Raw genomic sequence first — 26,028 nt, 5'->3', positions numbered from 1 at the left:
GTACAGTTTGGTTCTCTGTGGGTCACAGACACACAGACATCCCAATCGATGGTTTCAGTGGGGTACAAAATAGAGTTCATTCTCTATTCCCTAACTGCTTTCTTCTCAGAAATCAACCAAAATCTGCCCAAAGACAGGCAGATTTGTAGAATGGCATGGGCAGTTATTACCTCTTTGAGACAAAAGGAATACTTGGCATTCAGTACACAACCAAGATGCCTATCTCCATATTCCCATTTATCCACCTCACTAGCACTTTCTACACTTTGAAGAAGGCGAAAATCACTGCCAGTTTGTTGAACTGTCTGTTGGCCTTTCCTCTACTCCCAGAGTATTCACAGAGGTCCTGGAACCTCTTCTTGTCCTTCTAAGAACCCCGGGCATTCAGGTCAAAGGGTACATAGACCACCTTCCCCTGAAGGATTAATCTCCCTTGCAGCTATCTGCAAACATCCACAGGACTCAAGGCTTTGGTTGGGTGATCAACTTCAAAAAATCTGCACTCCAGCTTTTTCTTACCTGAAATACTTGGGTCTGATCTTGGGCACATCCCAAATATAGGTTTATTCCATCCAGAGAATATGCTACTTTTTTGAGCATGTTGTCAAACAGACATTCCTCAGTGTCAAGATCAGGTTTAGAGGCCAGAACTAATAGCAGTGGAAGGGCTCACACAGAAACCAGCAGGACAAATACACAAGAAGTTTCTCCTGGTGGGTGACTCGGGCTCACCTGAGGCAGGCATTCTAAACAGTAACTGGTCTTCACCACAACTCCTCATGGTGGAGATGGGTTTCGCTGTGTTCTAGTGCAAGGTTGGGGTGCTCAGGGTCATTAACCAGGAGGTGAGCAAGCCAGGGTGTAGATGTAGAAGGGGTAGGGATTAAGCAGAAGTGTAGTCAGTAAACAAGCCAAAGATCAATACCAAGGTTTTGCAGGTTGGGACCAAGTACAAGCGTAGTTGAGGAACAAGCCAAAGGTTGGTAACAAATGGTTGCAGGTTGGGATCAAGTAGAAATGGAGTCAAGGAACAAGCCAAAAAGCGGTAATGAGGATAATTGAAAAGTGGGTCGTTATTATACCCCACTTTGAGAAGATTCAAGAATATCTTAGAAGTTATGGCCCCTGGGAAGTTCCAAGGGTGTTGGTAGGTGGGAAAAAAATCAGGGACTTAAGCCCGAAGGTAAATTTCATAACCTCTCCCACATTTTAAAGTAAATCCAGCCCAAGCTCCGCCCATGCCCCCCCTCACCCCTGCCAAATGACCCACCCCCTCACCCCTTCCCAATTCCCCATCATGCACAGTGCCCATCTATGCAGCCTCATCTGTACTAATCAGTGAAGCCTCATCAGTGCCCATCAGCTCAGTCTAATCAGTGCCTATCAGTGCCCATCATCTCAGCCTCACCAGTGCCCATCAGCTCAGCCTCACCAGTGCCCATAAATGCATCCTTACCAATGCCCAGAAATGCAGCATCACCACTGCCCATCAATGCAGCCTCACCAGTTCCCATCAGCTCAGCCTCACCTGTGCCCATCAATGCAACCTCATCAGTGCCCATTAATGCAGCCTGATCAGTGCCCATCAGCTTAGCCTTACCTGTGCCCATCAGTGTAGCATGATCAGTGCCCTTCAGCTTAGCCTCACCAGTGCCCATTAATGCAGCATCACCAGTGCCCATCAGCTCAACCTCATCAGTGCCCATCAATGCAGCCCCGTTAGTGCCCATCAGCTTAGCCTCACCAGTGTCCATCAATGCAACGTCATCAGTGCCCATCATCTCAGCCTCACCAATGCTCATCAATGCAGCCTCATCAGTGCACATCAATACAGCCTCATCAGTGCCTATAAAATCATCAATGCAGCCTGATTGATGCTTATCAATGCAGCCTGTTTAGTGCCCATCAGATCAGCCTTTACCTGTGCCCATTAACGCAGCCTGATCAGACAGTGCCCATCAGCTCAACCACATCAGTGCCCATCAACACAGCCTTGCTTGTGCCCATCAATGCATCCTTGTCAGTGCCCACCAGTGCAGCCTTGCCAGTGCCCATCAATGCAGCCTGATCAGACCGTGCCCTTCAGCTCAGCCTCACCCATGCCCATCAGCGCAGCCTCTGCAGTGGCCATCAGCGCAGCCTTGCCAGTGGCCCTCAGCGGAGCCTTGCCAGTGCCCATCAATGCAGCCTGATCAGTGCCCATCAGCTCAGCCTTACCTGTGCCCATCAATGCAGCCTGATCAGACAGTGCCCATCAGCTCAGCTTTACCAGTTCCCATCAGTGGAGCCTTGCCAGTGCCCATCAGCTCAGCCTTACTTGTGCCCATCAATGCAGCCTGATCAGACAGTGCCACTTAGCTCAACCTCACCAGTGCCCATCAGTGCAGTCTTGCCAGTGCCCATTAGCGCAGACTTGCCAGTGCCCATTAGCGCAGACTTGCCAGTGCCCATTAGCGCAGACTTGCCAGTGCCCATTAGCGCAGACTTGCCAGTGCCCATCAGCGCAGACTTGCCAGTGCCCATAAACGCAGCCTCGCCAGTGCCCATCAGCTCAGCCTTACCTGTTCCCATGAATGCAAGCTGATCAGACAGTGCCCATCCGCTCAGCCTCACCCATGCCCATCAGCACAGCTTTGCCAGTGCCCATCAACACAGCCTTGCCAGCGCATGGGGAGAGGAGAGCAGCCAGTTTACACAAAGCAGGGATCTTCTGCTTACCCAGCGACATGCAGTCATTGTCACACTAAGTCTCGCCTCCTGGACCGGCTCCTAAGATTGACATCACAGGTCCTGGCATTGGACCAGTGTGACATCCATCATAGGAGCTGGTCCAGGAGGCAGGATTTCGTATGACACTCGGCCGCGTCAAGTAAGTGGGAGATCCCCACTCTGTGTGAACCGGTGGCGCTCGCTCCCCCTTTCCCTTCAGAGGCAGCTCGGCATGCACCCGTGCAAAGCTGCCCCAGAGCAGGCAGCCAATCCCTGTTTTTCTGGCCAACCACAGGCCTTGGGACTTTGGGCTAATAATTCTCATTAAGTAATAGGCCACTCAGGGCTATAGCCCGGGTCAGCCCCTCTCCTGCCGACGCCACTGGGGAGTTCGCTTGATGCAGGATCATATATTCAGAATTGCTTTCATGGATAGACCCAGACAAAATCCATGATCAGGCATCAGCCTTACCATTCCTTGACCCAGGTAAAATTGAACCTGGAAAAGAAAAGCACCCAATGTGCTTGTCTAGAAGACTATCTCTTGGCAGAATAAATTAGTTCCAGTTTTTTTTTGATCAGTGAAAACAATTATAGGATAATTAGCCCCTTCCAGCAAATGCCTCCTTTCCTCAAAAACTTCTTTAATTGCCAGCATCTCTTCATTCCTATTGTTATAATTTTTTTTAGCTGAAGACATTAGTATTTTCTCTTTTTCGATGAGACAAGGATATTTCCCACGGCAGAATCTGAAGCATCTGCTTCTATGATAAAAGGTAGTTCAGGATTGGGATGTACCATTATTGTGGTACCAGTATGGTAAAACGAGTTGTTAGTTTACCAAAAGGCAGCCTGTGCCTCTGGTGACAAAACAAAGGGCAACCTTTCCTTGTTGGCTGTGCAATTGGTGCTATTATCTTAGAGAAGTTCATTATGATATTTTCTGGGAAACCTTTTATGTAATTTTCTCTAGTTCTGATGTTTGTTGTTCCAGTTCAGTGGACAGTTTTTTACTCTGCAGGATCTGATTTGTCTTCCAGGGGGAAAACATTGGGTGGTGAGACAGCCTCCCCAAAACCTAATGCTTGCTTTTGCTTGCACTTCCCTAGTGGACCTACAATTTTTTTTAATGTGCCTTCTATCGCTTTACCTATGACTGGTTCCCCCTGGAAAGCACATCTGTATATGATACTGTTGTAAAAGGGTTTTGCTCAGTATGGCAGGGATCTGCGGTCTTTTATGTTCCCATCCTCCTCCTCCCCATATGCCATTCCATTTCCATACTGCAACCCTCTCCTCTTTCCTTTTTTTTTTCTATCCGCCTAACCCTTTCGAACCTGCTCTCCCTCTTTTCACCCCCTTCCTTTTTCTTTCATTCCCTGGGGTGGTTCCCTCGGCAACAGTGTATTCAAGAGATCGATTAACATTGGGGGAGAGTGAGGCATCTGTGGGGTCCCTCAGAGGTTTGATGTTTCTGGGGTCAGGTACCCAGCTTGCTTTCATAGAATGCTTTTTAATCCTATGACTGCTGTTGTTCCTTGGTTTTATGTCCTTTTTATCCCACAATCAGAGCTTTCTTTTGGTGGTATTTGATCATCTCTGTGGTTCTTATTTTTTGCGCTATAAACAAAAAAAGACTGACTTTAAGAAGAAAAAAAAAAACAATACTTTCTCCTATAAAACATCCAATAAAAACATTTAAAAAATCTAATTTCTTCTTAAATTTAGGCCAAATATGTATTCTGCTACATACTTTTGGTAAAAAAAAAAAAAAAAAACTCCTGTAACTGTATGTTGATTGGTTTCCGTAAAAGCTGTAGTGTCCACAAACTATAGGATATATACTGGATTTATTATTTATTTATTTTATACTAGTAATGGCGGTGATCAGCGACTTATACCAGGACTGCGATATTGCGGCGGACAATCAGACACTGACACTTTGTGGGAATCAGTGACACTAATACAGTGATCAGTGCTACAAATATGCACTGTCACTGTACTAATAGTGGCTGGGAAGGTGTTAAACATCTAGGGTAATCAAAGGGTTAACTGTGTGCCTAACCAGTATTTGTGTGTACGGTGTGTGCTGCTTTTACTAAGGGAAGTGATAGATTTTATTCCCTTTGCAGGGACACAAAGCCATCCCTTCCCCCCTGTCAGAATGGAGATCTGCCTTGTTTACAAAGGCAAAGGTCCATCCTGTGTCTCTGCTGCTCAACGATCAGCTGAGTAATCACAGCAGACACAGCATGCCCCCCCCCCCCCAGGCAAAAGTGCAGAAGCACGCATATAAACGTAATTCTGCACAGAACAGTTGCCCTATAGCAGTAAAAAGTTGGGGAGTGATTACCACTTGCCGACAGCCAGCTGTACATATACTGCGGCAGGTCGGCTCTGTCCTGTGAAATGACATAACTGTATGTCGCTTTGCAGGACCACAGGTGGGGGGCACGCGCACTCATTTGCCGCAGTGGAAGCTGATCTGTGGGTCTGGCAGCCGTGATTGCTGCTGGGCGCTCGCAGTCATTGCCCATGGAGACAGAACAAGCTGTCTCCATGGCAGACCCATGTTCTGTCAGCAGTGAACACAGGGCTCCTGTGTTCCTCCTATTTAGGAACACAGGTCCCTCTGTTCATTCCATAACCCCATCCCCCAGAGAGCACCTCCTAGGGACACATTTATCCCTTTGATCGGGCCTGGTGTTAACCCCTTCTGTGCCAGTGCCATTAGTACAGTAACAGTGCATATTTATAGCACTGATTACTGTAGAAATGTCACTGGTCCCCCCAGAAATGGTGAAAATGTCAGGTGTCTCCCGCAATGTCACAGTCCCACTAAAAATCGCTGATCGCCGCCATTACTAGTAAAAAATAAATAAATAAAAATGACATAAATCTTTCCCCTAGTTTGTAGAAGCGATAACTTTTGTGCAAACCAATCAATACACTCTTATTGGGATTTTTTAACCAAAAATAATTAGCAGAATACATATTGGCCTAAAATGATTTTTAGGGTTTTTTTATTGGCAATGTTATATAGCAGAAAGTGAAAAATATTGTTTTTTTTTTTTTTTCAGAATTTTCGCTCGTTTTTTGTTTATAGCGCAAAAAAATAAAAATCGCACAGGTGATCAAATACCACCAAAAGAAAGAAAGAAAGAAAGAAAGAATATTTGTGTGGAAAAAAAAGGACATCAATTTTATTTGGGTACAACATCGCACGACCACGCAATTGTTAAAGTAACACAGTGTCGAATCACAAAAAATGGTCGGGTCATTAAGGGGGAAAACCTTCCAGTCCAGAAGTAGTTAAAAAACACATAGCAAATAGCTGGGCAGTGATTATTTAAAGAATACTCACAGTAAGGTTGGTTCACACATACAGGTGCGACCAAGCGCAGGCCCGTTTTTTTATACATCACATATAGGGCAGCCCATTCATTTCAATGAGCTGCCCCATGCACGAGCAACGCAAAAGTGTGCCACACCAAACCACAGGGTGCTGTAGCACCATGTAGGTTGGCGTGCATGTTTGCAGATGCATGGGGGTGCCAATAACAATGGCAGCTCACTTCTGTGCATGTTGGGAAAACATACAATTCTGTACGCATTCCCCACACACACAGATGTGAACTTCTCCTCCAGGCTCCTCTCATGTACATACTGCATGGAACAGCTTCCCTTTTATGTGTAAAGTGTGTCTTCACCATTTCTTTACTGTGTAGAATCATTGTTAACATAGTTAATGTCTGCTGTCTTCCTTTAAAATCTTGGGATCAATGTATGTGTTGACTGTTACTACCAGTGTTTTTTTGTTGATTTTGTTTCCCTTTAACCATAACAGCTCTCTTGCTATTAGATTAACAATATGCCTCTTGTAGTACCACGCCCATACTAAATGAATGCACGACCCTAACTAAAATATATTCTCCGCCTATAATAGCTTGCTGAATTCAGGTGTCCCTGGAAATTTTTATAAAATGTTAGCAACTATGGCATTAGCATTATCGTTCTGTGTGCAGGCAGGCAGATGAGAAACATCTCCCACCATTCAGCTCTTCCATAAGAGAACTGCTTCCGCACTTTTGTTTTACTGTGCAAGTGGGGAGATGATGAGGAAGAGTGTGTGTGTGATATATATATATATATATATATATATATATATATATATATAATATAATATAATATTTATAGCGTGGCTCACACATGCACAGTAGGAAACCAGCTGCCTCTTTCCCTGACTTGAGATGCCAGTGCCGGCATCCAAAGCCAATAAAAGAATCAGCTTGGGTGGGGACATCACTAGATCCCTGGACAGGTAAGTGTCCTTATATTAAAATTCCAGCAGCTAAAGTATTTGTTTCTCCAGAAAAGGTACACAGCAATAGGTATTTGCTAATTACTCCAGCTAAACTATTTATGAAGAGGGGTTATCTGAGAGGATATCTGATTGCTTTTACGATATCACTTACCCCTGGGTAAGACATTTTATTGCATGCCGTGTGTTACAGTTTCACGATGGATCAATCCCAGTTCCCTAAAAGGAAAATGATGATCTTCAGATGTTTATTGTTAGCAGACATTGAGATGATAAGCAAACCTTGACAGAAAGAAGTTTTTAATGCCAGACCTCCATTACATATTTACAGCTCTAGCAAATGCCTGTTTATTACTTATCTGCTAAGTAATTACCAGCAGAATGGTTTCTGCTGTTCCTGAGTTGAGATAGCAGGTCCTTTGAAATTCCAGACCCTTGTAGAAATGTGAGTTAAAGTGGTTGTAAACCCTTACCTATACCCAGTGAAGTGACTGGCCTCAGGTGATACACAGAAATTAAACAAATCCTCCTACCTGTCTACCCTCAGCCCTCTCTTCTCTACATCTGTCCAAACTGCTGAATTATAAAGCTTGTATGAGAGTTCAGAAAAAAATGGGGTGAAAACTGAAGTTACACTCTGCAGATCTCAGTGAGTAGAGCACTGTCTGAGAGCTGACTGGAAGAGAGGGACAAACCCCCTTCACACAGCTTACAGGAAGAGAGCTGAGGCTGTCAATTAGCTGGAGATCCCTCCCCTGTCACCATTTTACTCCTGGTGTCAGGAAAACTCTTCAGAAGTGATTTATGCTGATAGCAGAGGAACGAAGCAGCAGACAGAAATTACACTTATAGTGCTCTGGATTGAGACAAGTACACACTGTGAATGGATATTCTTTGTTCATATTTAATGTTTAAGGTTTACAACCACTTTAAGTTTAAGGCTATGGAGGTGCACGCCTGGGTTTATGGAAAGGAATTCACTGGTGATCTAGAACTTCTGGACAACATGATTTCCTGGTCCTGTCACGCAATCTTTTGGGGTGCATCATTTTTATACAACCCTGCTGGAAAGTATGAGCTTAATAAATACGCTTTGCTTTTGATTTTTTTTCCCTGCAGATTTTGTCATCCATAAAAAGACATGAAGCAAGCACTGACTATTTCTTGATGGAAGAAAAATGTTTTATATCAAAGGACAAAAATGAGTGTAAAAAACCTCCATTCCAAAGAGCGATTGGCCCCGAAGAAGACATCCTGCAAATTCTAAACAGTTGGTTCCCAGAAGAAGGCTATGTGGGAAGGATCATTCTTAAAACTCAAGAAGAAGTATGCCTAGTTCAATAACAGAAAAAATAACTTTATTTTCTTAAGCAATCTTTTGTCAGATGTGAAAAACATTAGATAATTCAGTTATAGAAACATAGAAAAGTGACGACAGAGAAAAGTCTGAGTAGTCCGAGTCTGCCCATTTTTTATTCTACATTTTGTATTTTTACAAAACATCCCAAACGTCTGTTTGTCCTAAGCATGTTTGGAGGCATTTACTGTTGACTGGTTATGCATTTATTGAGATTTGTATTGTATTGTATTTTTCCATACAACTAGTACTATTCTTGAATTTCTTGATTTTGGTTTATATTTGCTGCGTGTAATTCCCCTCATGTTGGTAGGTAGAGATATTATCAGCAGTCAGACAATCAGACAGGGTCGTATTGCTTTGCACAGTGCTGTTGGATCAATATGTGAACATGCTTGCATCCCTAAATAATTAGTCACAGACTGGGGTTACTGGGCTGTATTGTATAATTCCAGCATATTCTGTGGGGAGAATAATTACCTGGATGTGCTGCCTGGCAGGTTCTCTGATAGTTAAACAGAATTATAGATTTTTGACAGTTAAAACAGCTGCACTGTGTGTATTTAAAGTGTGGATTTAGCTAATTGAACAGTGTTCATAATGAAATAAAAGCAAGTGTCTGTATTGCCTTTTGCTTCCAGGCACATTTCTACGGCAGGATAGAAAAAATAAAGCAGATATTTGATTCTTAGGAAATGTGTATGAACATTAAAATAGTGTTTTTTTTTTCAATTCTTTATTTTAATTGTCAAGGAAATTGACACAACAATGCAAAACAATACCCTATTACATCAAATTGATTGAAGTGGACCACAGACACTATGCAGCTAACATAAACAGACTAATAAGTATATCAAATGTTATTAAAGTACAGGATAAGCGAAAGTTTTGATTGTCAGATTCCCAGAGGTTATTACCTATTTATATGTAAAGCAAAGGAGTCTAGATTGTAGACCAAGCAGAGGTGCTAGGTGTACTAGAAAGAACTGGGGCGACCTGTGAGGCGACCTGGTTGCCTCACAGATCGCCGTAGGTCGCCTTCCATGGTGAAGCTGCGGACCCGTTCTAATAGGAGCGACACAAGTCGCTCCGACTTAGAAAAAGGGTCCGGAACTTCTTTGGGGCGACCCGGAGCGACCGTCATAGACTTCAATGTTATGAAGTCCGTGCCGGCCGCTCCGACGTTGCGGCGCGCTGCTCGCACCGTTACATTGGAGGTCGCCCCCCCAAGTCGGATCGCCCCAGTGTGAACGGGGCCATAGAGGGATAGTGGAGGGGGGAGGTAGGGAGAAATCAGTGGCAGAGAAGTAAACAAGATGGGGATAGGGGGATAAAAAAAAAAAAAAATAACATGATGTACTCCATATCGAAGAGGTCACCCAAAGGACATACCGGACCTTCAGTCTCCTGGAAGATTTAAACAGTTTTTGCCAAAAATGCAGATTTAAAAATTTTTGGGCAAAAATTCCACTCCAAATTTTCATAGATACAGATTACATAGAAAATTATATGGTGACGCCAGTTACAAGAGCTGAAATGGTAAATGTCATGTTATAAAACAAGTTGTAAAAGGTATAGCAATGTATTCTATTAAACTGGGAAGAATATAAATTTACTATACTTCCACCAGCCACTGATCTGGTTCTGTCATGGGTTCCTACCATGGTCATTTTGTTTGATATCCTCTTCAGACACGTAGTGTGAAGCAAATTCTGATTTGCCAAATAGCACCTTGGATACTTAGCAGATGATGAGAGGGTTTTGGGTTTAGTATTCCCCTGGGATGTTATCTACTTGAAGCGCTGGCGTTCTTTCTGTTTTTGTGTAAATTTACCCCTGGTTAGAGGTTAAATTAAGCTTGCCATAGATAGATTGATTCTCGGCCAAGATTCAGTCCATCTATGGGCAGGCTGATTGTACCCAAGTCAATACATCGACCCACTTGGGTACAACCAGCATTAGCATGCCACTATTGCCAGCATCTATAGTCCTAGCAATAATCATTGTGTTCTCTTGGCAGGGATGGCTCCCCGGTCCCTCCCCCCCCCCCCCCCCCCAGGTGAAAGCAGTGTTGATGGGGGAATTGAGTGAGAATATATGGCCTGCCTTAGAGTCTGTCACTGTATGACTGTGGTGGAGACATTAAACTATAAATGCCTTTGAGATGGGGACATGTGAATGGTCTGTGTATACCATAATGCACCAAGTATTAGGTTTTCAATTTTTATTTGTTATTTTTGATATGGTAACTGAAGCTTGTGTCTTAGTGGTAAATATGCAATTGTTAATGAACAGTCTGAGATGCCATGAGGTAGATCTACAGTATATGTCTCATAAAAATGAAAACCGGTATTTCCTTAAGTTAATTACAGACTCCAAGTGATCTTCCCCTGACCCAGTCAGTTGTGATCAGACGAGTTTGTATGCACACAGCCACTGCTAAAGAGTGCACATATTTCACAAGTATGGTGTTTTTTCTTATGGCAGCTGACAGTAGTGCTGATGCTTTATTATGTTCTTGTACTCTTGCTTTAGAATCTGAATGAAAGAAATGTGATTGTGGAGGAAAAGGAAGAGAAGGAGCTGTCTGTCAGTTCTGATGATGAGAGTTTTTTTGTCCAGGTACATGATGTCTCTCCTGAACAGCCACGCACTGTTATACGAGCTTTAAGATTCAGCACAGCACAGGATGTTATTCAGCAGGTAATAGGACTGTTTCTTGCAGTTTCAGTGCTATACACACCCAGCTTTTCTTCTTTATTATAATTGTATTCAACATCTGCCAGCAGTTTATTAACATAAATAATCCTTCTGTGTACGTAATTTATTACCATTTGCCTGTCAGAAAGAGTTGAAGCGTATGTGAATAGCAATACTGCAGTGCTGTTAACTGCACCTGCACACTGTAAACCAGGAGCATTGGTTTAAATCATTGTAGACAAAGGTTTAGTTCAAATATCCACCATTACATGTGGTGTACTGTGAAAGAGCATGGCCAGATTAATGAATGCAGTGATTTGCCAGCACTGTATGTACATAGAATGCTGTGGTAGATGTCTATCTGGGACATCTTGCCACTAAACGCACATGTGTCTTTGTGTTTTCATTATAAAAATGTAAAAAACATGATTACAGGTGTCACTGGATTACTTAGTAGTTCAGGAAGCAGAATATGTTAGAGAAAGAAATGGCATATACTGTACATACACCTAATTGAGCAAGCTAAAAACTAAAGGAGTTGTAAAGTCAGAAGGCATTAGGATAAAACGCCTTCTGTGTGCAGCAGCCCCCCCCCTAACACTTACCTGAGGTCCCTCTCTGTCCAGCGATGTCCAAGAGTGTCTCAGCCTTCCTAGATTCTCCCTCCTGATTGGCTGGAACATAGCGACATCATTGGCTGCCGCTGCTGTCAATCAAAGTCAGCTAGCCAATCAAGAGAGAGAGGGGGTGGGCGGGGTCAGGGCCCCATGTCTGAATGGACACAGGGAGCTGTGACTCAGCTCGGGTGCCCCCATAGCAAGCTGCTTGCTCTGGGGGCACTGAACAGGATGGAGGGGCCAGGATCACATAAGAGGGACCCGAGAAGAGGAGGATCCGGGCTGATCTGTGCAAATCCACTGCAAAAGAGCAGGTAAGCATAACGTTTGTTATTTTTTTAGGAAAAAAATAATTAGACTTTACAATCACAATTGTTTGGGCACCAGTTGACAAAAAGGATATTATGGAACTGTTGTAAGTGCAGAGAAGGTCAACTAAACTTATTAGGGACACAGAAAACCTCAGCTTTGGGGAAAGAAACATATTCTCCCTTGAAAATTATCCTTTATAGGGAGATTTGCAACGATAGGAAGCAAATTCAAACAGTAATTTATATTCCAATGGAATGATTAAGGGAACAGCATAAACATTGCTAAGAAGAGGGAGTTACCCAGAACTAGTATACAATACAGTGAAAATGTGTCAGCATATTAAAGAAAAAACGATTTAAGTGTCCGAAGTGAAGCCGGCTCACACCTCCTGTTTATCACTCAAATCTAAATATGAATTTATAAATGTGCAGAACCACACTTAAATATACTGTACTTCCAGCCAATATTATGTGCCTAACTGTGTAAATGAACCAAAAACAGGTGTTAAAACACATAAAGTTCATCAAAATATCCCATTAGAAGTGCAGAAACACCTCTACCAAAGCACCACTGTGAAACATTGCATGTTGGGCTGCTCACCTCTGAAAGAACCTCCAGTATAAAAGAGGTCTAAATAGGCAATAACATATTATCCAGCCAGGGTAATCCTCTGCGTCTAAAGTCACATTTTACTTCATACCTCTCCTCCAAAAGCTTCCAAAGATATTTGCAATGAATGCAGCAATGTGTCTCAAGGCAATAAAATTATATAAAAGTATATCTAATGCTCTCCATTTAAACAATTCAGAATGAAAGCAACAGATACAGTGCCTTGCAAAAGTATTCACCCCTTTGACTTTTTACCTATTTTGTTACATTACAGCCTTAATTTCAATGTTTTGTTAATCTGAATTTTATGTGATGGATCAGAACACAATAGTCTAAGTTGGCTAAGTGAAATAACAAAAATATATACATAAAACTATTTTTTAGAAATAGAAAACAGAAAATTGTCATGTGCGTATGTATTCTCCCCCTTTGTTATGAAGCCCATAAAAAGCTCTGGTGCAACCAATTACCTTCAGAAGTCACATAATTAGTAAAATGATGTCCACCTGGGTGAAATCTAAGTGTCACATGACTCTGTCATTACATATACACACCTTTTTTTAAAGGCCCCAGAGGCTGCAACACCTAAGCAAGAGGCACCACTAACCAAACACTGCCATGAAGACCAAGGAACTCTCCAAACAAGTAAGGGACAATGTTGTTGAGAAGTTCAAGTCAGGGTTAGGTTATAAAAAAATATCCAAATATTTGATGATCCCCAGGAGCACCATCAAATCTATCATAACCAAATGGAAAGAACATGGCACAGCAGCAAACCAGCCAAGAGACGGCTGCCCAACAAAACTCACAGACCGGGCAAGGAGGGCATTAATGAGAGAGGCAGCACAGAGACCAAAGGTAACCTTGGAGGAACCCCAGAGTTCCACAGCAGAGACTGGAGTATCTGTACATAGGACGACAATAAGCCGTACGCTCCAAAGAGTTGGGCTTTATGGCAGAGTGGCCAGAAGAAAGCCATTACTTTCAGCAAAAAACAAAATGGCATGTTTTGAGTTTGCAAAAAGGCATGTGGGAGACTCCCAAAATGTATGGAGGCAGTTGCTCTGGTCTGATGAGACTAAAATTTAACTTTTCGCCCATCAAAGAAAACGCTATGTCTGGCGCAAACCCAACACATCACATCACTCAAAGAACACCATCCCCACAGTGAAACATGGTGGTGGCAGCATCATGCTGTAGGGATGTTTTTCAGCAGTTGGGACTGGGAAACTGGTCAGAATTGAGGGAAAGATGGATGGTGCTAAATACAGGGATATTCTTGAGCAAAACCTGTACCACTCTGTGCGTGATTTGAGGCTGGGACGGAGGTTCACCTTCCAGCAGGACAATGACCCCAAACACACTGCTAAAGCAACACTTGAGTGGTTTAAGGGGAAACATGTAAATGTGTTGGAATGGCCTTGTTAAAGCCCAGATCTCAATCCAATAGAAAATCTGTGGTCAGACTTAAAGATTGCCGTTCACAAGCGCAAACCATCCCACTTGAAGGAGCTGGAGCAAAGGAGGAATGGGCAAAAATCACTGTGGTAAGATGTGGCAAGCTCAGAGACTTATCCAAAGCAACTTGGAGCTGTGATTGCCGCAAAAGGTGGCTCTACAAAGTATTGACCTTAGGGGGGGGTGAATAGTTATGCACATTGACTTGTTCTGTTATTTTGTTCTATTTGTTGTATGCTTCACAATAAAAAAAAAACATCTTCAAAGTTGTGGGCATGTTTTGCAAATTAAATAATGCAAATCCTCAAACAATCCATGTTAATTCCAGGTTGTGAGGCATTAAAACACGAAAACTGCCAAGGGGGGTGAATACTTTTGCAAGGCACTGTAAACTCACAAAGGATAAAAAGTGATCATCATGTAATAACTATTCATCTCCCAGAGATCGGGATCACTGCCTCCTAAAATAAGGTATACTCTGCCTCAAATACCGAGCAGGGAATAGTGATGACATTACTAGGCTCCATCACGGGGGGGGGGAGGGAGACGGGGGGGGTTGATAGGATAGATTAAATGGAGATCAGAAAGTGAAAGGTTTGAATAATGGGGAGGTCTGGTATGAAAGCGGGTGCTGCCTGTTCCCTATTCCTATCCCCCTCCCAATTTTGGCAATTATAGGTGTTCCTCTGGATAAACTGTAGGTTTTGGGTTCTGTGCATGCAAGTTTTATCATTAGTTTTTTTCGGTTAAAGTAGAACTAAAGGCAAAATTGTTATTTTCTCTGGGATTCCCCAATTGTCTCCAGAACTAGTGTCCCCATTGGATGATTTCCCCTATTTTACTGTTCTGGGGACAACCCAAAATGTAGTTTTTGTTTTCACTTTCTGTGACAAATAGGGTAAATCTCCCTAATTGGGACACAGACAGGAATAAAAAACCTGAAAGGTGTTCCAATCCCTCACCACGTCATCCAAAATTAAAAAAAAATAAAATAAAAAAAAATAAAAGTTTTGCCTTTAGTTGTACTTTAAGCTCAATGGACATGTGTCATGTTTAATCCTAAACATGTACCTATGTAAAAATATGAATTTGTTGTCTGTTTCTGTGCTCTAGGCCCTCAGCAAAGCCAAATACTCATACAGCATTTTGAACAATCCAAACCCAAATGACTATGTACTGCTTGAGGAAGTGACAAAAGAAACGTCCAACAAAAAGTCATCAACTCCCAAAACATCTCAGAGGGTCCTCTTGGACCAGGAGTGTGTTTACCAGGCACAAAGCAAATGGAAAGGAGCTGGAAAATTCATTCTGAAATTAAAGGAGCAGGTTCAGGTATAGTAATCAGCTGCAGCGAATATGCATGACACTTTGTGGAAGTATGCGTACAAGAGACATCCTCTCCAGTGGCTTTAGCTGAGGCTTACTGGAATTTTAACACCTTCTTACATTTCACAGAGGATGTCTGTATCATTTCCGGTAGGTCATCTTTTATAGGATTATATGTCTGCTCTGCAGTCTAGTACATTTCACATGCAACCTGCCAAGCACCTGCTTTGCCTTGTCACAACCTTGTGTGTTATTTAAAGATTGTATTACTGTGTCAAATATAACTTCCTGAAGGTTGAATTGTTTACTGGTGCCCCCGGAAGACCAAAATAACTTGCTTACTTCACAGTATGGTAACTTTGTTTTGTCTTTCCCATTTTTAATTTTGAACAGCCTCAAATAGGAAGAACCACATATTCGAAATATTTGAACCATTTGTAAAAAAATAATCTCTTCTGAAAATGCACATTATGTTTCGTACCCCGCTGGAGCTGAGACACAGTAATTACAATCACTGAGAGTCTAACATACAGATGTTTCTTTGCAGGCAGCACGAGATGATAAGAAAAAAGGTATTTCAATTGCTAGTGAACTGAAGAAACTAGCAAAGTCAAGCCGACAGTCTCGGAACTTCACACTGTCACCTCAGATCGTGTCACCAGAAGGTACCCAGAATAAAGATGAAAAACCTGCATGCAGTTTGTCCTTCAATGACTTCAGTGAATAGCAACTATATATGTGTGCATCATATTCCTTGCAGGTATGGGTGTTTTATCTGTTCCTTTTCTAATTCCTTCTCTCCAGTTTGATTTTGTTACTTATTAATTTGACTGTATGGATGGGCTACTAACTATGGTGTCAGTTCACTAAAAGGTAACACAGTTTAACCCAGTTTGTCAAATGTTTCAATTAAAAATTACATTTCTTTCTTGTTCATTAAGGGACACAAAATTCAGTCATTCTGAAACAATTGGGTGATACCGCCACTTGCAGGATGAATTTGACATTGGCAAACAAAACAAAATGTTGGTCAGCAAGGTATACCCCACCCACTTCCAACATAACATGCTTCAGTCTTTTGCTAATGTCTTAGGATGAAAAAAGTTTAACCTTTTGTTTAACCATTTACTCTATATTGGGATTTATTTTCTTCTTTAATCGAGATTTCATTTACCTCCTGCTGAGCTGGGCTCTTTATGCAATTATTTAAATCATCTGTGGAGAACATACCTGGACCCCACTGGACCAAAAATTGCAGGGAATGTGACCTTTGGGCACTGGGCTCTGTTTTTGGCGCATTTCAGACCTCTGTGTGTACCATGTTATTTAGCCACAGAGTGCTTTCCAAGTCCAAACCGATGGCACAGCCTCTGCTGCCACAAAGTCTCTAAAGACTCTTCAATAGGTAGACAATGTGGTACTTACAGTGGGAGCTATTAGATTCATTGAAACTGCTAAGTGCCATTATTAACCCCTTTTTCCACTGGTTTCCATGGAAAGGATTAACATGCTGAGGAATTACATGCTGTGTGACTAGCCGCAGTGACATGTATGTCCACTTTACATTCTGGTACCGCATTTCAGGGATAGGTAGCACCTTCCAGTCATCACTCCTGTTTGCAAGAGACACACAGTTTTACCTTGGTTAGTACTTGCTGCTGCTACAGTGACCTTTAACCTCTAACCATTTGAACCTCTCCTGCTGTTAGCTCATTTGTGAGCACCCACGTTTTTTATTTGGTGCTCCCATTTAGGTTTCCTCTACTAAACAATGCAACATATCTGATCCCAAGTGCAAGGGTAGCAATCCCACTGCATCGGGCCTCTCTAGCTCATGATCCACTAACAGTTCTTAGGTGGCCTGCTGTATTCATCCTCGGGGATCTAACCCAGAAAACCTGGATTGTTGTTTCCTGCATACACTCTTTGGCATGCATACACTCCTCAAAGTCCTTCTTAGCATCCTATACCCACTTTCCAAGGAGATCGCCTGTTTGGAGCTACCCTGGGTGACATTATTGAAGGTCTCAAAGGGGGTAAGAGTACTTTTCTTCCGCAGGCTACTGAGGGCAAGGAACCTCGTCTTAGACGTGGGCCTTCCTTCTCAGCTCATAAGAAGTTTTTCCTCAGGGTCGACTGACAAGGGCTCGAAGCCTTTCAGGGTGTCTTCAGGAGGATCCAAACGAACCTGGTCTGGCAAGCCAAGAACAGGCTTCTCCGGTCCTGTGGACAAGGCTCCTTCAGCATGAAGATGCGCCCTCATCCGTACTCGGGGGTGGTTGGACGTCCTCCCTGGTTTCCAGGCCCGTGGACTTCCTTAGTGCAAGACAAGTGGGTCCACAAAGTCATTCGGTCCGGCCACAAGATCTAGTTTCGCTCTTGTCCCCCAGGAATGTTTTTTCCTTCCAACTTGCGCCTGTCCCCAGACTGCTTTTAGGGTCTGTTTGGGGAGGTAGAAGACCTGTTCCTTCAAGGGGTGTTTGTTCTAGTTCTGACTTTGGAATGTTTTCAGGGGTTTTACTCAAACCTGTTCACAGTCCCCAGGAAGGAAGGCAAAGTGCGTCCAATCCTGGACCTCACGGCTCTTAACTGCTTTGTGCAGGTACAGAAGTTTAGAATGGAGTCCATTTGCACGGTGGTGGCATCCCTGCGTCAGGGGGATTATCTCGCCTCTATCAATATCATGGATGCCTACCTTCACATTCCAATATGTGCCAGTCACCAGCGTTTTCTTCACTTTGCTGTGGGTGAGGAGCATCATCAGTTTATGGTGTTACCCTTTGGTCTCGCCTATGCTCCTCGGGTCTTCACAAAAGTGTTAGCCCCGGTGCTAGCCTTGTTCAACCCCCAACGGGGGGTTGAACAGAAATTGGCCTTGAGTACCATTAAGGGCCAGGTGTTGGCTTTGACGGTCTTCTTCCAACAACATTTGGCCACACACTCCCTGGTGCGTACTTTTCTTCAGGGTGTCTGACATTTGGTTCCTCCAATGCATGCTTTGTTGCCGCTTTGGGATCCTTTTTTGGTTCTTTTAGCTCTGCAGAAGCCTTCTTTTGAAAATATTCTGGAGATTCCCTTGCTTACATTGTCTCAGAAGGTGGCCTTTTTAGTGGCTATCACTTCTGCGTGCAGGGTGCTGGAACTGGTGGTGTTATCCTCTCATTCACCTTACCTGGTGATTCAAAGGGATAAGGTGGTTCTTCGCCCCTATCCGTCGTTCCTTCCAAAGGTGTCCACTGATTTTTATTTGAATTAAGACATTGTGTTGCCTTCCCTCTGTCCCAAGACTAAACATCTGAAGGAAATTGCCTTGCATGCCTTGGATGTTGTCCGGGCAATTAGGGTGTACCTGGCAGCTATGGAGTCTTTCAGGAAGTCAGACTCTCTTTTTGTGCCCACGGATGGACCTAGAAAAGGGTTGTCTGCTTCTTCTGCAACCATTTCCAGATGGATCAGACAGACGGTGGTTCAGGCCTATTCCATCAGGAGCCAGGTTCATCCTTTCCCTGTCAAGGCGCACTCCACTAGGGAGCTTAGTGCCTCCCGGGCCTTCCGTCATCAGGCGTCAGTGACACAGGTTTGCAAGGCGGCCACCTGGTTGTCGGTGCACACTTTTACAAAGTTTTATAAAGTGGATGTGTTGGCATCTGCAGATGTTTCCTTTGGCTGCAAGGTTTTGCAGGCTGCTGTTTAAGAGGACCTAAACCTCATTGAAGGTGTATTGTTTTTTTCAGGTGGGCTCCGGTTGTTTGGTTGAGCCCCTGTTGCCTGGTTGGCTAATGTTTAGCCATGGGAATTTTTTGGTTGTTCCCACCCTTCATGTTTAACACTGCTTTGGGACGTCCCAATTGTTATGAATACCAGGAGCTGTGTCTGTCAATGATCGAACGAGAAAATTGGATTTTTGATTTATAGTAAAACCAATGTCTCGGATGTTCATTGACGGACAGAGCACCCACCCCTCTGCAGAGTTATCATTCTGCTGACACTGCTTGTTACAAAATTGAGTGGTTATAGCAGAGAGAGGGAGTATACCCCATTGGGACTGCCCATGGATGTAGCCAGAATTTTTTTCTGCTTAGTGTCCTACTCCTGTAGGGGGGCAGTATAACCCAATAGTTATGAATACCAGGAGCTGTGTCCGTAAATAAACATCAGAGAAATGAATTTTACAGTAAGTCAACAACCCCATTTTTCACTAGCAGGTCCTGCTTTGCAACTATGTCATAGCCGTAATCTCACTCTGTCATAATTTAGGGGAATGACCCAAACCTAAATCACAGGATGCAGCTACAATTCATATTTTGAAGCACCTATGGCTTATGTCAGCCCCAAACTAATACGTACACGGTCAACATTGTGTATCTGATTTTTCTAAATAATTCTTCTATCTGTGAATCTGTGAAGAACTCATTGGCTGATATGGTATGTGAAACACCAATGTAAATAAAAAAAATCTTGCCTTTTAATTCTTGGCTCTTAACGCTTCCTACGCTCATAGATGAATTCACTGGGGGTAAAATTACTAATTTCCACAGCTAAAAAATCTTAAGCCAAAAACTGAGAAGACTTGGCCTCTGATGCCAAGAAGAGCATCATTTCATTACTCCCCAGCTTCAACCGCCAATGCCAAATCTAGTCTACTTCAATCACAAGTCCCTAAATCTCCCAGGTCTGCAGACATGTCCTCTTCAGCATGAAGAGGTGCCCCCATCTTCCAAAGTGGGGGAATTTCTTTTGGCCTTTGTGGATATCTGGTCAGAAAGCATCTCGGCCGCCTGGGTAAGAGGTGTGATTTCCAGGGGCTACAAGCCAGTGTTCTGATTTTTGCACCTTCCCCACTTCATGTTGTCCCACCTGCCTGTGTCTCTGCACAGACTCACAGACCTCAATGTTGCTTTTACAGATCTTCTTTGCCATTGTTTGCCACTAAAGAAGGTATTGCCATTGTTACAGCAAAAAAGGTTTAAAAATGTTTACTCCTACCTTTTCACTGTTCCAAAACCAAAAAGGGGGATTCGACCTGTTTTGGATCTAAAAGCTTTAAATGTGAGTCCTAAAATTTTGTCTGGAATCCACCAGTTCTGTCATAGCCCCCAACCATCAGGAAGACTTACTAGCCTCTGTGGACATATTTACATATCCCCATCTTTCCAGAACATCAATTGCTATCTCGGTTTGCTGTGGGAGAACAGCACTATCAGTTTGTAGCCCGACCATTTCACCTATGTTCCGCACCACGGGTGCTAACCAAGGCATTGGTACCCATGCTAGCTAGTCTTACTACACTCCTGGGGTATACCTAATGTGATACTTGGACAATCATATACTAAGGGAACAGTTGGCAAAAATACTGACAGCCAATGTGATGCAAACAGTCCAAACCTTAAAGAGATTCAGTTGGATCCTGAATCTTTAGAAGTCAATGTTGGAACCGACACATCGCTTGAAATATCTGGGTCTCATCCTAGACATAGGCAGAGAAAGCAGCAGTATGACATAAATTAACTGTCAAAAATCATCTCAGGGAAGCTCCTCTGCATGGTCATCATCCTCATCGTGGTCTCGACCTGACTGCAGTTCGTCGTCGTAACCAATTTGAGTGGGCAAATGCTGACATTCAATGGCGTCTGGCACTTTGGAGAGGTGTTCTCTTCACGGATGAATCCCGGTTTTCACTGTTAAGGGCAGATGGCAGACAGTGTGTATGGCATCAGGTAGCTTTGTGTCACCCACTGGCAATTTACCCTCTGTAGCGCTCATCATATCCACTACCTGTTTATCCTAGACAAAGCCCAAGCCAGAGTTTTTTCCTTCCCCAAGAAAAATTTCTGGATATTTGCTACCAGACTTGGATTCTACAGTACAGGAGCCATCCAGCTTTGCAATTCTGCATTAAAGTTCTAGACTTGTGGTAGCCTACTTCAAGACAGTTCCTCTCCAGACCCCTACAATGCAATATTATGTCATTGTGGAACATATCAGTTCAGTCTCTAGACAAACTAATTCTCCTGACACCAAAGGCCAGGTTATCTCTGGTCTGGTAGCTCAGAAATCCAGCTCTGGATTTGGTGGAATCCTTTATCCTCTTGTCTTGGAAGTTTCTAACAACGTATGCTAGCCTGAAGTGCAGGGGAGGAGCCTTAGACACATTGTTGGTGCAGAGGACTTAGTTGCTGAAAGTCTTTGTCTCTATCAACATTCTGGAGCTCCGAGTGATTTGGTTGTCCGTACAATGCACCCAGACTGGAGGGTTAGCCAATCAGGATCCAGTCAGACAATGATACAGCAGAGGTGCAGAACAATCAGGGGGGAACCAGGTGTTGCTGTGGTAAGAGTGGTTGTAAAATTCTAGCCTGGGCAGAACTGCATGTTCCAGGCATGAACAATTAGCAGACAGACTACCTCAGCCAGTAACACCTGGACTCAGGAGGATGATCCATATATGTGGAAGTGTTTCAGGACCTGTGTCACAGATGGGGAATGCAGGAAGTGGACCCCCTGGCCTTCAGATTGAACAACAAACTGGACAGGTTTATCTTCAGATGCAGTGACTCTATGATAGAAGTATCATCAAGAAGCAAATCTTGGACCTTGCAATCTTATTCCAAAAACTGATAGTCTCCCATTCATTGGCTTTTGGACAGGATTTCTCTCATGTAGTTTCCTCCTGCACAGGCACTTAAGACCCACGAATGGGATATGGATTTGGTTCCCTCGATTCCTCATCAAAGACCCCTTTTTCAAACCCATTCGGTATATCTTCCTTTCTACTCTCACCTGCAAAGTTTTTTTTCCAGATAGTTTTTATTACAGAATGTTTTCACATTTACAGAGAAAGGTACATAATAGGGTATGACAAGGTATGAGCCCTCTACAAAATTGAACAGTGCAATTATTGTACAATACGAATTTAGTGTGCCAAAATAAATGATAACAAATAAACAAAAGGTGAGACAGAGGGGGAGGAAGGAAAGGGGAAGTGTTAGCCTCGGTTCACACTAGGGCGACCTGTGAGGCGACCTGGTCGCCTCACAGGTCGCCTCCCATAGGGAAGCTGCGGACCCGTTCTAATAGGAGCGACACAAGTCGCTCCGACCTAGAAAAAGGGTCCGGAGCTTCTTTGGGGCGACCAGGAGGCGACCGCCATAAACTTCAATGTTATGAAGTCCGTGGCGGCCGCTCCGAGGTCGCGGCGCGCTGCTCGCACCGCGATCTCGGAGGTCGCCCGGGAAGTAGCGTCGCGGTAGTGTGAACCGGCGCTAAGGGAACAGAGAAAAACAGCCATGTACTCATATTAAACATCACCATATAACGTAATATGGAACACCAGGGTAATGACTTTTTCACTCTCAGAAATGATGGGTCCACAAGTATAAACAAGGCAAGGGATGCTTATAGAAATCAGTGAAAATAGGTGCAGGGCTCGACAAACCCCGGGCGCCAGGTCGCATTTGCGACTAGAATTAGCGACCTGGCACCTGGGGTCCCCTGCAGGAGGTGTCCTGTCCCTTTTGCGCCCCCCACCTCCTCCTGAGTGTACGGACTTCCCCGCCGTCCGAAAATTGAGGCCCTGGCTTTTCGGCCTTCTTCTGTGAGATGAGAGAGGCTTCCAATGGGGAACTGGCGCCCTCTTGTGGTGGCCGGGAGTTATGACTTTCCACTGCCTGTTCTCAATGCATTCTCATCTCCTTCCCAAGAGGAGATGAGAGGGAAGTTTTTGCAGGCTTCATCCCCCTGTCCAGTTACCTTTGCTTAAAGGAGAGTGGACAGGGAGTGTGGGTATTATTATTAATTTATTTTTTAAATTAAAAAAAAAAAAATAATCATTTTTTCTTTTTTTTTTTAATTATTAAAAAATAAAAATGTTCTTTTTTTTTCAATTATTATTATTAAAAAAAAATTATATATATATATATATATATAATCTTTTTTTTTCCTCATCGCCATGCCACAGCCGAAGGCCCCTTTCACACGGGCTGTCTGATCAGGTCCGCCTGTCAGTTTTTCAGGCAGACCTGATCGGACCCTTAATTCTCCTCTATGGAGCAGTAATCTGCCACCATCTGATCCTGTCCGACAAAAACCGACGGATGGTGGTTCTATTTTCTATCCATCCCGTGGATCGGATCAGATGGCATCGGATGGAAAGAGACAGACAGTCTGTTTCCATCCAATTGCGCTATAGAGGAGAGTGGGGTTCTAGTCGTATTTATGTGTAAATTTAGTATCCGTTTTATTAAATAAAGCTTGGTTGTTAGTTTAAAAAAAGAAAAAAAAACTGGCTCCTCACTTTTTTAGCTGGATCCTAGATTTCAGGCAAATTTGTCAAGCCCTGAATAGGTGCATTAGGATAAGAGTCTATCCTGTACCAGTTCCACTGGTGCTACAGTAGGTGTGTCCAGCCATGTTCCCTCCATTTTTTCAAATTTTTGTTGTCAGTCCCCTTGCTGATAAGTCTGTTTTTATAAACAGAAGGTGGAATTAACCTCCTTAATCCAAGATTCTGCTATCCTATCCAAGATGAGGGTGACGACCACGTCATGGCTATAAATAACACTCAGCTTATGGCAATAGTCAACAAGGTGTTCTCTCCTGGAAATTCCAGCCAACCCAAGATACAAGTGAGAGGGGTAATAGGAACGGAACACCAAAATAAGTCCACTGTGCCAGGCCAATACCAAAATAGCTTGGTACAACACCAAAGCATGTGCAGTAGGTCCCCCCTCGTCTCTACGGCCATATTGATGCGATCATACAAAAATTTGATATGTCCTAGGAAGAAAGTAGAGTTGTGGTAACCTTTTTTAAGTTAAAGAGATAGCAGAAATGGTTTGTAAGATAAAAACTCACCCACAAAGTCGCTTTCCTTGTTACCTTTACACCTGTGAGGTGTGTGTTTAACCACCTCAATATTGGGCACTTAAACCCCCTTCCTTCCCAGACCAATTTTCAGCTTTTAGCGCTGTTGAATTTTGAATGACAATTGCGCGGTCATGCAACACTGTACCTAAACCAAATTTATGTCATTTCTTCCCCACAAATAGAGCTTTCTTTTGGTGGTATTTGATCACCGCCAGGTTTTTTCTTTTTTGGTGCACAAATAAAAAAAGACCGAAAAGTTTGAAAAAAAAAAAAAAAGTTTTTTTGTTTAGGTTATAAAATTTTGTAAATAGATACGTTTTTTCCTGCACTGATGAGCACTAATGACGCCGCACTGACAGGCACCGATGAGGAGAGACTGATGGGGTGGCACTGATGGGGTGGCACAGATATGCAGCACTGATGGGCACTGATAGGTAGCACTGATATGCAGCACTGATGGGCACTGATATGTGGCACTGATATGCAGCATTGGTGGGCACTGATAGGCAGCGCTGATGGGCACTGATAGGCGGCACTGATAGGTGGCACTGATGGGGGGCACTGATGGGCACTGATAGGCAGCACTGGTGGGCAATAATGGGCGGGACTGATAGATGGCAATAACGGGCACTGGTGGGCAGCACTGATAGATGGCATTGGTGGGCAGCACTAATAGGGGGGCACCACTGGCAGGCTCTCTGAGCCCTGTTTGCCATCCCTGGTGGCCATGGTGGGCATCCCTGGTGGTCATGGGTGGGCATCCCTGGTGGCTCTAGTGGCACCCCCTCCCCCCAGGGCTGCACTGGTAATCAATCATCTGATTACCAGCACAGACCCCCCCCTGTGAACAGTGAGTAATTAGAAATACTCACTGATCACCCCGGCTGCAGAATCGATCCTCTGCTCTTCTCCTCACTGACAGGATCTGTCAGGAGGAGAAGAGATCAAAGCCGTTACAACGGCTGTATTGACATTACATGACGGCTGTGATTGGACACAGCCGTCATGTGATCAGGAGGGACAATCACAGGGCCCTCCTGCCGAGTCTTGTTGCTCTGTGTCCTAGGGACACAGGCACATCGAGATCGCGCCGCTGCGCGTGCCCGCGGCGGCGCGATCTCTCTCCTTCTGAAGGACGTTCCGGAACGTCCATTCAGAAGGACGAGACTCCCACCCGGCCGTATATGTACAATTGCCCGGGTGGGAGGTGGTTAAACTGGCAGCTTTGTCCGGTAAAGAACCCTATGTGACACTACACAGGAATAGGGAGGTGCTGAGGTCTAGAGTCATCTTTATTCCTATTTTCTTCTGTCTCTCTGTCTGGCTGCAGTACATCAAAAGGAAATTTTCCTTCAATGTCTAGAGTTAATTCATGCTGTGGGGTTTACATATTGGACCACTGCTTTAAATAAAAAGACTATTTCCTATAAAGGAGAACCAGTTTCTCACTCCACCATTTTACAGAGGTTTAGAAAGACATTGTACAAGCTTATTAACTGAGGGACAAGATTCCACCTTTTTCTGTCAAGGCACACTCCACTAAGTCTGCAAGTGCTTCTTGAGATTTTCAGCATCAGACAACTGTTCTCCAACATTGCAAGGCTGCCATCTAGCCTTCTGTTCACACGTTCTCTACACTTTTGTAGGTGGCTGTTCAGGGCTCAGGCCCCATCTAATACCAGCTTAAAGCAACTTTCTGAGCTTCAGGCAGCCCCCAGTTCTATTGCTTTTGTTATGTGGGCCTATTAATGTTT

General features: G+C 43.7%; 1 protein-coding gene across 2 annotated transcripts in view; it reads left to right on the top strand.

The window, feature by feature from the left end:
* PLCE1 (phospholipase C epsilon 1) overlaps positions 1–26,028 on the top strand; it is a 677,378-nt gene that overhangs the window by 634,230 nt on the left and 17,120 nt on the right. For both annotated transcript variants that reach the window (XM_082268059.1, XM_082268058.1), the window contains 4 exons: positions 8,150–8,356; positions 10,923–11,090; positions 15,197–15,415; positions 15,957–16,169. In XM_082268059.1, coding sequence (XP_082124185.1) covers positions 8,150–8,356; positions 10,923–11,090; positions 15,197–15,415; positions 15,957–16,136 — 774 coding nt within the window. In that variant the 3' untranslated portion in view covers positions 16,137–16,169. The remainder of the gene's footprint in view (positions 1–8,149; positions 8,357–10,922; positions 11,091–15,196; positions 15,416–15,956; positions 16,170–26,028) is intronic.

This window comes from Pelophylax lessonae, assembly GCF_965119305.1.
Source record: "Pelophylax lessonae genome assembly, chromosome: 9".
NCBI classification, from domain to species: domain Eukaryota; kingdom Metazoa; phylum Chordata; class Amphibia; order Anura; family Ranidae; genus Pelophylax; species Pelophylax lessonae.
Note: the sequence above shows the minus strand (reverse complement) of the source record. Positions and strands in the feature narration are given on the sequence as shown.